This window comes from Cydia pomonella, chromosome 8 (genome assembly GCF_033807575.1).
Source record: "Cydia pomonella isolate Wapato2018A chromosome 8, ilCydPomo1, whole genome shotgun sequence".
NCBI classification, from domain to species: Eukaryota; Metazoa; Arthropoda; class Insecta; order Lepidoptera; family Tortricidae; genus Cydia; species Cydia pomonella.
Genome location: NC_084710.1, coordinates 10,183,185 through 10,196,200, shown reverse-complemented (window position 1 = coordinate 10,196,200; position 13,016 = coordinate 10,183,185). Strand labels below are relative to the sequence as shown.

The 13,016-nt window shown below is 36.2% G+C and overlaps 1 protein-coding gene across 1 annotated transcript; it reads right to left on the bottom strand.

Annotated features, from left to right (window-relative positions):
- Positions 1–813: 813 nt before the first annotated feature.
- LOC133520527 (uncharacterized) lies at positions 814–10,068 on the bottom strand. The gene is made up of 3 exons (XM_061854998.1): positions 9,119–10,068; positions 6,529–6,621; positions 814–1,105 (listed from the first exon to the last, which is right to left on the bottom strand). The coding sequence occupies exons 1-3, from the start codon at positions 9,214–9,216 to the stop codon at positions 847–849; spliced, it is 450 nt and encodes a 149-aa protein (XP_061710982.1). The 5' UTR covers positions 9,217–10,068; the 3' UTR covers positions 814–846.
- Between the last annotated feature and the right edge of the window lie 2,948 nt (positions 10,069–13,016).

Here is a 13,016-nt window from a genome sequence, read left to right as displayed (position 1 = left end):
CTCACTCCTATGTCGTATAATTTATCTAATTGTAAGTTACATTGTACGCGGTCGTATGCTTTAGTCATGTCTAGAAGGATTCCAACTGCATATTTTTTTTGTTATTTAGGGTATTTAGCACCTCCTGTATAAATTTGTAAGTAGCAAGGACAGTGGATCGGTTCTTACGAAAGCCGTTCTGACAGTCGTCAAAAACATCGTGTTTTTCGCAGAATGAGTAAAGATATTTGAAACATTGCCGTTTCAAACACCTTTGAGGACGCGGGCAAAAGAGAAATAGGTCGATAATTGCTAGGGATTGATTGGGCGTCTTTTTTATATATCGGTTTTATGACGGAAATTTTTAATCTGTCGGGAAATATTCCTTCTAAAAAGACTGATTAATTAGTATAAAATATGGTTAAGTCAGTTCATCAGCGCATAACCTAATCAAAGCATCATTATGCGAAAGAAAGGGATCCGAAATTATATATCTGGTTTAACTTATCGCCCGTATTGGATTTACACACTGTATATGAATAGTTATTTACGATACAAGTGCAGAACATAGGAAATTCGCAACGAGTGGTGATAAATTAAAACACAATCGAAGGGAGTGTTTTAAATCGACACGAGTTGCGAATTACCTATGCGCACGTGTATCGTACAACGTTTTACAGTACATATGGCTCTAAGTTTCGACATAATATGCACGGAAAGTGCCAATTCCCGCACGGGTGCGGAAAAGTAGCACCATATGTAGTGTAAATATAATTATTAATCTGTGTCTTTGGAGTTGCAAGCATTGATAGGCTAAGGTATAAAAATACGGAGTCAATTATATCACTTTACTTTATTTAAACATATTTAGATCATAGAAGTTTCGTACGCTCTGTCCAACATGTCATCTAGTAGATGTTCGTCCATCACGATAACATCACAGGCCTTAAGTTTCCTAATATAGTTTTCCTTCAATTTCACGAGGTCTTTGTCCATCATATGATGAAATTCAGGCGTGCCTATCAGATTAGCAAAAAATCGACGGTTGCTTGTGAATTTTGGAGCATAACCCACTGTAGTTTTCGCCGGGTAAAACAGGTAACTTTGTAGGTCATCTATTATGAAACTGTAAGAAATAATAAAATTTGGAAAGTGGTTACTAAACGCTACCTACCTCGACCCAATTATAGGAGCTGGACATGGACAGTATAGTTTGAATTGGATACGGGCCCGCCAAAACGGTATGGGCATTCTCACATCAAAATGATGTTAAGGCGCTACGCGCCGATTTTGTCGAAAAACTCAAAAGAGAGGCTATTTCTTCGAAATAGGGCAACAAAAAATTATATATGAATGCTCGTTTTATATACAATAATCGCAAAATTTGACTTTTTTCCTATAATTTATAGTTTCACCGTAAAAAATAATAATACGACAGGCCATTTTGCGGCTAACTGGAATTCCTAGTTGAGATTTTTCCTAATAAACGCTCTCGACTGTTTCCTCCCTGGATTTTTAACCTAGAGCAATGATTTTTTCAAATAAGATCAATATCATCAATATCTGTGCCGCTATGTTTTTCTTTTTTCGATTATATTATTTTGAAGAAACTTACAGCGCCTCGAAAATCGCAAAAACGGCTCAATTAAATTGGCTGCAAAAAAGGCGCAGTATAGAAATATGACAAAAAATATCCAAAAAATCAAAACATAGATTATTTCTTCTTTTTGCAGTTTCAAAAATGTCATAATAATTGGTTGCGTTTTGGAGGAGGAAACAGTTGAGGGCGAAACCTCGATTTTTGAGATTTTTGCGTCGGAACTTTAGTCCGAGCTGCAGTTGTCTTTATCGCACGCCCGCACTCCCGCACACCGCAGCGCGACAGTAACATAGCTTCAAAAATTTGAGATTTGAAAAGTTGCTCACTAGGAATTGCTCATTAAAATTATTTTTAAACTATAAAAAATATTTTAACAGGTTCAACAAATAAAACATAGCTTTTGTTAATCAAAAATTCCGCTCGGATCCTCAGATATCGATTTTCATCTTGACCAGAGCACAAATGCAGACATCCAAGATGGCGGGCATTTTTAATTTTTGACCTCAGATTCCTTATAAAGGTCCTCTTGGTTTCTCAGATATCGATTTTCATCTTGGTTTCTCAGATATCGATTTTCGATTTGCAGAAATTCGTATTTGACACGTTGTCAATGTAACAGTTTGTATGGAAAAATAACTTTATTGTTTTTATCTCTATTTTCCTTGCAATTTTAACAATTTAATAATTGTACACATAAAAGAAGCGCCAACTACAAAGACGATTAGTATTAACTATTACTACCACACATTTAACTAACCAATACAATTACTTGAACAAAAAAATGATTTTTTTAAATATCATTGATTGCTTAAAAAATTGCAGAACATCATCCCCATATAAAACCTGTATTAATCAAGAGTAATCAGAATAATATGATCCTAGCTAAATTATATGTGAAAGGCAATTCCATTTTTTTTCCAACGTTTGTTGGAACGAATAGCACATCATTTAAGAGCCCATCAACGTGCTCACTAGCGCCACTGGAAAATAATTTTGATTGTTTAAATTTAGCGATAGATATTTAGAATATACCGGCCAAGAGCATGTCGGGCCATGCTCAGAGTAGGGTTCCGTAGTTACTTTTCCGTCACAATAAGCTAAAATGGAGCTTAAAGTATAGTAGATTGTTAACCAAGGGATGAACTGTGGATGTACGTCTTTTTACTGTGAAGCGTAAACTTTTGTTCCATCAAGAAGTTTCAGTTCATAATGTTCATATCTTCCGGCTCCATCATCAGATCAGTTCGACAGAACCATATTATTGTATTGGCATCAGAACTACATACAGCTTTTTTTTCATGACGCTACGATCCTTGGAAGATGGTTAAATTAGTTACCTTAGATTCCACTACATAGTTATAGTTACATACAGATCGACCTGATAAAAGCGTGTTAATGTGCCTTATTGTGCGGTTAAGAGCCCATTAACGTGCCCACTAGTGCCACTGCTAAATAATTGTGTTTATTTAAATTTAATGATAGATATTTAAAAAAAGGGGGCCGCTACGTACTGTATTTTGTATTTAAGTACCTTTTAAATACATCATAACAGTTTTTACGTTGCTGGATTCGTCAATCTAGGCGGCCAAAGTTAAAACGGCCGTTTTTGTTTTGAGTTCATAGATCGACACCCCCCCCCTTCCTTTTTAGGGTTCTGTAGTCAACTAGGAACCCTTATAGTTTCGCCATGTGCGTCTGTCTGTTTGTCTGTCTGTCCGAAGCATTGCTCCGTGGCCGTTAGTGCTAGAAAGCTGAAATTTAGCATGGATATATAAATCAATAAAGCCGACAAAGTCGTACAATAAAATCTAAAAAAATATTTTTAATTTAGGGTACCTCCCCTTTACGTAAAGTGGGGGGTTTTTTTTTTTGCTTCAACACTACAGTTTTTGTTAAAGATATAATTAGAATATTTCTTGCTACGACTGTGACAACGGCCGCCATTTGCGAATTAAACAGCTCCGCGGCAAAATATGAGTGGGGTAATTTTGTGGAGCGAGTTCGTCATCTATGTTTATTATCAATCTCTGGAAGGTATGGAGGAGAAAAACTTATTCAAGAAATTAGAAAGAAATAAGATGCAAAAGTTTATGAGAAAGATAGAGTCATACCAAGATAAGTTGGCAGCGATTTGAACAGCCTAGACAATGAAGATGTTATTTTAAACGTCATACTTCTATGAAATTATGACGTTTACTTAACACTTGCACAGGCTGGGCTATCAAAATCGTTGCCAACATAGCTTTGTTTGACTCTAGATCCTCTCATATTCTGAAATTGAAAGCAAGTTTAAAACTTAAGCTCCTAGGAGCAGAATACTTTCACAAAGCTTATACCATAGATTACTATATACTTATATTCGTACTGTAAGCTTATACTATGCTTTATTCAATTATAATATTTAATTTGTTCTAATACTTTTAATAATCACAGGAAGTAATCTAAGTATGTGCTACAATTCCGTGTAAGTTCAAGGAAAAATTTCGTATAACCATATACTATCTGTTTCAACAAACTTTAATATTTAATTTACGAAATCTAATAATAAATAAAATAATCTTAAAACTAATAATTAAAAACTATCCTTCTGAAGCACGGTGCCGTAGATGCTGGCAGCATTTCCTCGCTGTATCGCAATACTTATTCTCTGTGCGAGGAAGCTGCCAGCTCTACGATCAACGGTGACGTCTGCTATTCAAATAAATTGGAAGTAGAAAAATAATTATATATGAATAAAGTAAAAAAAACACTTTGTTTTGTTAACTTAATCATTCTTTAACAGGAAAAAGTAGGGCATAGTAAATGGGCTAGTCCAATTGTAGTTGCACAAAGACCTAACAAGAAAATACGTGTTCGTATTGATTATAAAGTGACATTAAAGGACTACTAGTACTGGACTCGTCAGTGAACACAATATCCTCTTCCAATACCCGAGGACATTTTTACTGAGTTGTCTGGGGGTAGTGTTTTCTGTGTTTTAGACTTATCGGGTGCATATCAACAGTTATTAGAAGAGATCTCTCGTGAATCAACACTCAATTAGGCTTATTTCGACCAACCAGGTTGCAATTTGCAATCTTAGGCTTCAAGTGGACCCTCCGTACTTCAGTGTGATATGGACAAAATTTTAGAGGGATTAGGGAATGTCAAGTGTTTTATTTTGATGATATTGTGGTAAAAGGCAAGGGTCTTTTGAATTGTGATCAGAATTTGGAAACGTGTTGAAACGCTTACTATTCTACAATGTAAGAATAAATATAAAGTTAGTTTTAGTTCTAGGCCATATTATATTAGCAAAGCTGGGATGAAATCTTTACCAAAGTAAGTGGAGGCTATCTTGAACAGAGGCGGCGTTAGGCGTGGGCGACGTGGGCCCCCCCGCCTCCGGCCTCGCAGTACAGTAGTACCTATATCTGGGTAAGGTAAAAATGCCAGTGCCACCAGAGGGCCTCGCAAAATGTACCTTCCCCACATAAAATTTTGGTCTTGCCCCGCCACTGATCTTGAAAGCACCAGAACTCAAAACAAACAATCTAAAATGTTTATGAAAGAATTCTGTTAGTGGACAAACTTCTGGAAGTTTTACTTATGCATGATCACTAGGTTCCTGGAACCCTACAGAGAGTAATTTTGAAAGGGTTCATATTGATTATTTTATGTAAAATGACTATATATCTATTGATTGTGGATTCTAGATCAAAATGGTTAGATGTACATTTTATGCAGGTTACCACAGCCATTCCAACCATTATTGAAAAATTATGTAAGAAATTTGCTTTTATACCAGCCCAATTAGTTAGTGATATTAGTCCACCTTTTAACTCTTGGCAATTTGTACGTTTTTAAAAGCTAATGGATGTGAAGCACTCAAGATTCCTCCGTAAAATCTAAAAGATTAGTGGAACGGAGCGTTTATACTGTTAAAACATTCTTAGCTAGATTAGAACTTACCTTACCTTACCCCTAATCCTTACCTAGTGCACACATACACACACACATATACATATGTATTCTATATTTAGTAGTAGTAGTAGTTGTAGTACTTGTAGTAGGACTTACCTTAATCCTAAATACGTACTATTAGTAAATCTAGATACGTACATTTGCAGGATTTCCGTTTTACTTACTCTGAACTCACCTAATGCAAATGGAATGTCACCTAATGAAATTTTATTCAAACAAAAACCTAAAACCAGTCATTTCTAGAAAAACTCATAAAGAAAATAGGGATCTAGTATTAAATAACTTTAACGGAAGGACGGTAAGGAGTTGAGTAAAGGAACGGGTTGGGTTAAAATAATTGTTTTAAACCAATTGAGATCTGTGAGGTATGTGGTTCATGTTGAGGGTATTCATAAGTATTACTATGCGTCCTCCTTGAGGCTTTGTTCTAGCCCTAACGTAGAATACGAATCAGACATACATGTTGAAAATGAAACTAAACCTAAAACCTTGAGTGAGGAGCCACCAGTTCAGCCTTTTATCGAAGAGAATTTTAAAAATAGAGAGATCCTAAAAAAAAAGATTGCGAAAAGATTTTGAGATTGGAGAAGAGATTTTAAAAATAGACCTCTAGATTTCGAATCCAATGGCGAAAACGTTAGAAGTGAGTGTAGTCCAGCTGCTAGAAAAGAGGAAGAGGGAAAGGACTTGAATGTGGAGGAAACAGCTAGCCCAACTTCAAGGAGGTCGGCTAGACCGCGAAGAGCGCCGGATAGGTTAAATTTGTCGCCAAACACTAATCAACAGGCCCTAAGGCAAGTGTATACGTTCGGAGGGGCCTTATAAGATGAAAATAACTTATTGATCATCTCCGAAATGGAGATAATTAGAATACCCGTGTCTTTGAGTAAGTTACTTAATTTGAGCTCAGGAATGCACCCTTGAAATTAACGGAAATAAAAATAAAAAACACGGTGTAGAAACCCAAAAACTAGAAAGTTACTTACTTTTGATTAGCCATTGTCGACTCCATACACGCCTGGAATAGCTCGAAAAAATCCGAGAGTACGTCCTTTGCAATAACATACGCTTCATTAAATCTGAAAAATTACATAGGTACATCGTACTTTTTTAACCTGTACTTAGTCAGGTCATAGGTTCTGTCACAAAGTTTAACTGATAAAATGTGTCATGATTTGATCAATAATATTTAGCAAAATTAATTAAAATTGGTGATTAATGACAGGTTTTAGGGTAAATATTCATTATTGTATGGCAACACTATAAAAAAAAACTCGAGTCGAGTAATCTGTCGATACCCCCCGTCAGGGGGGTATGAGGGGCCGCTACCGCACAATGGCTGCGGCGGCTGTCGCGGGTCGCTTCCCCACCGACTGGTGGGGTGGTCGAGTGGCCGTCATTTTGGGGACGGTGTGGGTTGCTGGTGTGGGCCAGCTCTTCGCTACCGATCGTTTATCCAACCCCACGGCCCCTAACCTGGTGATTAGGGGCCGTGGGGTTGGATAAAAAAAACTCGATTGGCGAGGAAGGGGTAAGCGAAACCTGGAAGGGAGATTAGCTGCGAGATCACTTTGGATCGGGACGAGCGAATGGATGGACTTGGGAGGCAACAGAGGGTCAACCTCCCGGAAGGGGTTATAATAAATGTAATACAAAGCTTTTAATAAAAAATTGAAAAAACCCTGATTTGAAAGCTTGTTTTATTGTAATGAAAACGTAATATAATTAGTTTAAATTTATTTACTACTTGTTTACTTTGGATTGTCGTTAGATGCAAATACGTGGCTGGATTGTAAGAAAAATACTTTACATGAGGTAGTGAAAATCAGTGTCAAATTAATAAAAAGAAAATAGGTATAATTGTTTATTTGTATCAACCGACTGTTAGAACGTTATTTTATCACCAGCATTTAATTATCCGATAGGTCTGTACTTCAGCTAACTAAGCCCTTCAAACTTAGGGTACTTTTCAGCTACCACGCTTATTATTGACTACCCTCCAACGAGTAGGTTTGGTAAAACATGTACAGTCAATACAGATGCAGTCCAATATGCATGAATAATATATTTTTAGAAAGATAAAAGATCCAGATTTTGTTTTATGTAAGATTCAACCATGTAAAAAAGAAAAAGAAATAAATAGGGATCAAAATCACCTTAAAGAGATCGCGTATTTTTTGTATGTTTTTTATAACTTTTTTGCGAATATTACATAGAATTATGCAAAACTAAGACCGCAAATTATGTTGAATTATATTATAAGTAATAAGCTTTCAACCTATATATATATATATGAGTAATACGGGATCTGTTCCTATAACTTTTTTATCTTTGTGACAGAATTTATGACCTGACTAAGTATACTTACATTGTGTGTGATAGATGAATGATGGAACGGCCCGTTTTACTGTATGAAAAAGCGGGGGACCTAAATGTGTTAAAATGATATGCAGTCGCTTTAAAATTATCTTTTGTCTACTCGTCGACTGTAATGGTTGAATCAACATTTCGTATACCAAACTATAATTGCGTACTTTTTATGTATGGGCTCCCACTCAATCCCATTTATCCCATTAGTATGTTAATTATGTCACATACTAGTGGGATAAAAAATGTCCCGTAGATTTTTGCCTATTCTGTTACCGTTTCCCCATATATTTTGTATGGCGGTAACAAAAAGGAAAGTTTGAAAAATGTATGGAATTTTTGGGACACTTTTTATCCTATACGGATGAAAAGGGCCCGCGATATGACTAGAAATTAGAGATGCAAAGGATAGTTGTTTGGCCGCATAGCGGATATTCGGCCTGACTATCCGACTGGGTTTGACCTGTTTCAATAGGAATGATCGCGCCGATTTATTTCTAGGTTCAAAACGAGTTTTAATATATCATTACGAACACGAAGCAACTTAATTTATAGTACTTTACAGCGAGGGACTCTTTTAAGAGGTAGGGTTATACGAAAATAAGAAGAATCGTTTGTTAGTTGTTGCCGAAAAACTCTGAAATAATACGTGCAAAAATTATTAAATTTCTTTTGTACGTCCATGGCACAATACATTATATAATATGTTGTTTTAAGCTAATATAAACGAGTATTATGGTTACCGTGACCGTTTTTAGATTCAATTTGTTTACCTCAGAATAAAATTACTTCTTGTATATTTTTACTGAGGCGTGCCAATAAAGAGTATTCTATCTATCTATCTACTATCTGGTATCCGACCGGATATTAAAATAAGGGCCAGATAGGCCGGATACCGGATAGTAACCGAATATTCGGTGCATCTCTACTAAAAATAACACTAGAGTGGCAAAAAAGTCACAAAAAAAATTGCAAAAAAAGAAACGCTCATATTCACATTCGCTATTCGCCTCGCGAGTCATAGCATAGCGTCACCACTTTGAAAAATGTTGTATCTTTCCGTCCGTCCGTCCTTTCGTTCCGTCAGCGTAAAGAAAAATGTTTCAACTTTGAGCAGCAGTGAGATACGAGATTTATTCAAAGTAGTGATGACATGTGAATGCGGCATTTTAACTACGGATAGAAAAAAAATGTGTATCAAAATAATACTTCTCGGTTGCGTTCTCAATCTCCGCCATCATTGAACCAGGGAAGAAATTTAACATAGTAAATATACAAAAAGTATACTTCAAACGTGTAGCCGTCATTATTTGCGTTTTGACAAAGGAAAGGAACTAACAAAACTTGTTATCCAACGTATGGATGTTAACGCGCGCATTTTATAGCTTGGTGGCTGAATTAGGTTTACGCAAACATGTGTAGGTACCTACTAACATAATACCTGATAATAAAATAGGCTATCGTTTTGAACTTGCTGCTTTGAGTGTTTTTATGGTTCCGTACATTAAATATACCTTTTTTCAAATAAAAGAACAATCTTTGAAATTGGTTCACATGATAGAGAATTATCCTCGAAAAACCAACATACGTGCACATCGCGCAAATTAGGCAATTTGCCGATAGATGGCGCTGTACACAATTATACTTAGTATAGGTATCTACTTCTGATCAAAAGTCTTTAGCCTATAAAGTTATACGAGATAATTCAAAGTTTCTACGGAACCCTCGGTGCGCGAGTAAAACGAACTCGCACTTAACCGGATATTTTTTCATGTTATACACGGTTTTTTTTCAATTCCGTTAATTTTAAGGGTGCATTCTTGAGCTTAAATTAAGTAACTTGCTCAAATAAACCGGTATTATAATTAACTTTATTTTGGAGATAATCAATGATTTATTTTTATCTGACAAGACCCCTACAAACGTAGCACTTGCTTTAGGGCCTATTTACATATTGCTTAGTTTTTAGTAGGAGCTTATACATTTGCACACACACTTGCATACACGCAATATACTAGTACTACTTAGTTATTATACGTACTATTTCGGACGATCAAAATTCGAAATGTCATTGATATGTCGTAGTTGTAAATTGTTTGATGGATTTAAATATAATGTCCGTTTTACAACAATACTTTCCTTAAATGTACTTAGTCATACCCCAAAGATAACGGACTTTAAAAAATGTCAGAGGAAGGAATGTGGATTATGTACTTGGTTGTTGGTGAAATATTAATTTTACTTACTGGCTAGGTAAATAATAATTAAAAAACTTAATACTAAGTTTCACTTGCCCTGTGATTGAGTGCAATAAGTTTTTTCTCAATAACAAAACACTATTAACATTGACGTATATCTAAGGACGGGCAGTTCATATGGCTGATGGCCAAGGGGAGGGGGAAGGGCATACATTTAGTTAGATTTTTTTTTCTCTGCCCCCTACCCCCCCACCCTTGGCGACGCCCATGAAAAGAGAGGCATGGGCATTGGGAATGTCATCTCGCTTTGTGTGGTAGGGCACAGCACAGTGGATATCATTCCAGATCTAGAGCAGAGCCCAACTGGGGAAGCACCTCCACCTTACAGAAAACCGCAGCTAAATAACACACTAGTGTTTAGGGTTTAGATCCTAGGGTTGTGTCCCTGCCGGTGAGTAAGGTTACCAGAACTCAACGAGGGTGCGGCGGATAAGGATGGGCACCGCGCATGTAAGTCCTCTGGAGTTCGTCGCGTGGTCTTCTGACACTCCCCCTTTCTAGAGGTGTGGGGGGCCATATCAGGGCGAGGCCCTTTTTGGCTGCATATGTCGCGTGCCGTAACGACGGCATGGTCTATGTTTCCAGCAATAAGCTGCTGGCGTTCTTCTCCTTCTTGCTTGCCCCTTCGGATTTGGTTGGCCGTCATGGCTTGGTCGTCATGGTGGCCAACCTGCGCTTTGAGGGCTTCGGGGCTATTCACGGGGTACGAGCTCACGTGGTTGGGCTTGTGACCAGCGAACATCTGGGGGGCGGGCGTGAAGGTCCTCTGGAGTTGCATGCGTACATATCTGCTTAACCGGCTGCTTAATAGGCTACGGAATCTGCTTAACCATCAGGCGGGCCTTATGCTTGTTTGCCCCCGACGTAGTGTAAAAAAAGGTAATTACTTACTTAAATAGGTGTGAGGTTGTTACTCACGACATTTTAAAACCGCAAATACCTAAAACGCATATATGTATTACGACATGATGTGATACGACAAAATTTAATTTTATCTTCTATATATATAAATGCACGTGTCCTGACTGACTCATTAACGCAGAGCCCAAACTACAAATGCTAGAAAGTTGAAATTTACACACTAGGTTGCATTTATAAAGTGTACAAGAGCTAAGAAGCGATTTTGAGAAATTCAACCATTAAGGGGGTTAAAAAGAGGAAGAAAGTTTGTATGGGGTTCAAATTTTATTTTAAGCTAGGAATTTGATACTTTGTAAAAAGTTATTTTATTTAAATACAAGAAAACTAACGTTTTTGAAAATTCATTCCCTAAGGTGATGAAAATGGGGATGAAATATTGTATGGAGATCAAATATTATTTGAATGCGGGATATAAAACTTTGTACGTAGGCATATTATTAAAACACAAGAAAAGTAAATTCAGCGTTTTTAAAAATTCATCTAAAGGGGTTAAAAAGAGGATGAAGGTTTGTATGGGGTTCAAGCTTTATTTTGAGCTAGGAAATTAAAACTTTGTAAAAAGGTATTTTATTAAAATAGAAGAAAACTAATTTCAGCGTTTTTGAAAATTCATCCCTACAGGCGAAGAAAAAGGGGTTGAAAGTTTGTATGGAGATCAAACTTTTTTTTGAGGGCGGGATTCGAAACTTTGCAAGTAAGCATATTATTAAAACGCAAGAAAACTAATTTCAGAGTTTTTTTAATTCATCCCCTAAAGGGGTTAAATAGGGGTTAAATGTTTTTATGGGATTCAAAATTTATTTTGAAAATTCATCCTACAAGATGGTGAAAAAGGGGTTGAAAGTTTGTACGGAGATCAAACATTTTTGTGAGTTCGGGACTTCAATCGTTGTACCACGGCATATTATTAGAATGCAAGAAAAGTTATTTCACCGTTTTTAAAAATGTATCCCCAAAATGGGTTAAAAAGGGATTGATAATTTGTATGAGGTTTAAAATTTAACTTAAGCTAGGAACTAGAAACTTCGTAAATTGGTACTTCATAAAAAGAGAAGAAAACAATTTTAAGCGTTTTTGAAAATTCATCCCCCAAGGCTGTGAAAAAGGGGTTGAAAGTTTGTATGGAGGTTAAACATTATTTTGAGTGCGGGACTTGAAACTTTGTATATGGACATATTATTAGAATAAAACAAAAAATATTTCAGCGTTTTTAATAATTCTTCTCTTAAAAGGGTTAAATTATAGGGGTTGAAATTATGAATCCATTACAAATGATAAACATTACATTATTTAAAAAAAAGGTTATTTTAACGTTTTTGATAATTCAACCCCTAGAAAAAGGGGATAGAAGTTTATATGAAGTACGAGTTTTCTTTTAAGCTAGGAACTTGAAACTTGGTAAATGGGCATTACCTCTATATTCCTATAGACGAAAACTGATACACAACACACACAAATTCACAGACAAATTCATTCCCTAAGTGAAAAAAGGGTTGTAAGTTTGCACCGGGAACGAAAATTTTGTAAATAGGGATCTTGAAATATCGTATAAAACACAATAATAGGAAACAAGAAAAGTGATTTCAGCGTTTTTAGAAATTAATTCCAAGAGAGTAAAAATGGCGTTCATTGGAAGTTTGTATTAATCCCCTAAATTGGTGAAAAAAGGGTTTAAAGTTTGCATTCAATTGGAATAGTGGACTTGAAAATCTTCGGGATTGAGAGGGATTATATCTAGAACAATTTTATCACTTAGGGGCTTGAAACTTCGTAGGTTGTGTCAGACAAATCTCATGTGTTGTATAATTATTTTAACAAGTGATTAACCGTCCCTACTGCTACCTTTTGCTGCATAATGTTCTATGCTCATGTATATAAACACCAACATACAAATCCACGCGTACGAAGTCGCGGGCAACAGCTAGTAG

Bases quoted from the DNA above. Each gene is read 5' to 3' on its own strand.
- LOC133520527 (XM_061854998.1), bottom strand. From the start codon at position 9,216: ATGACGGCTACACGTTTGAAGTATACTTTTTGTATATTTACTATGTTA. The intron at 6,622-9,118 runs GTATTATTTTGA...GTAATTTTTCAG, and splicing joins ATTGAGAACGCAACCGAGAA to ATTTAATGAAGCGTATGTTA. The intron at 1,106-6,528 runs GTAAGTAACTTT...TATTTCTTACAG, and splicing joins TCGACAATGGCTAATCAAAA to TTTCATAATAGATGACCTAC.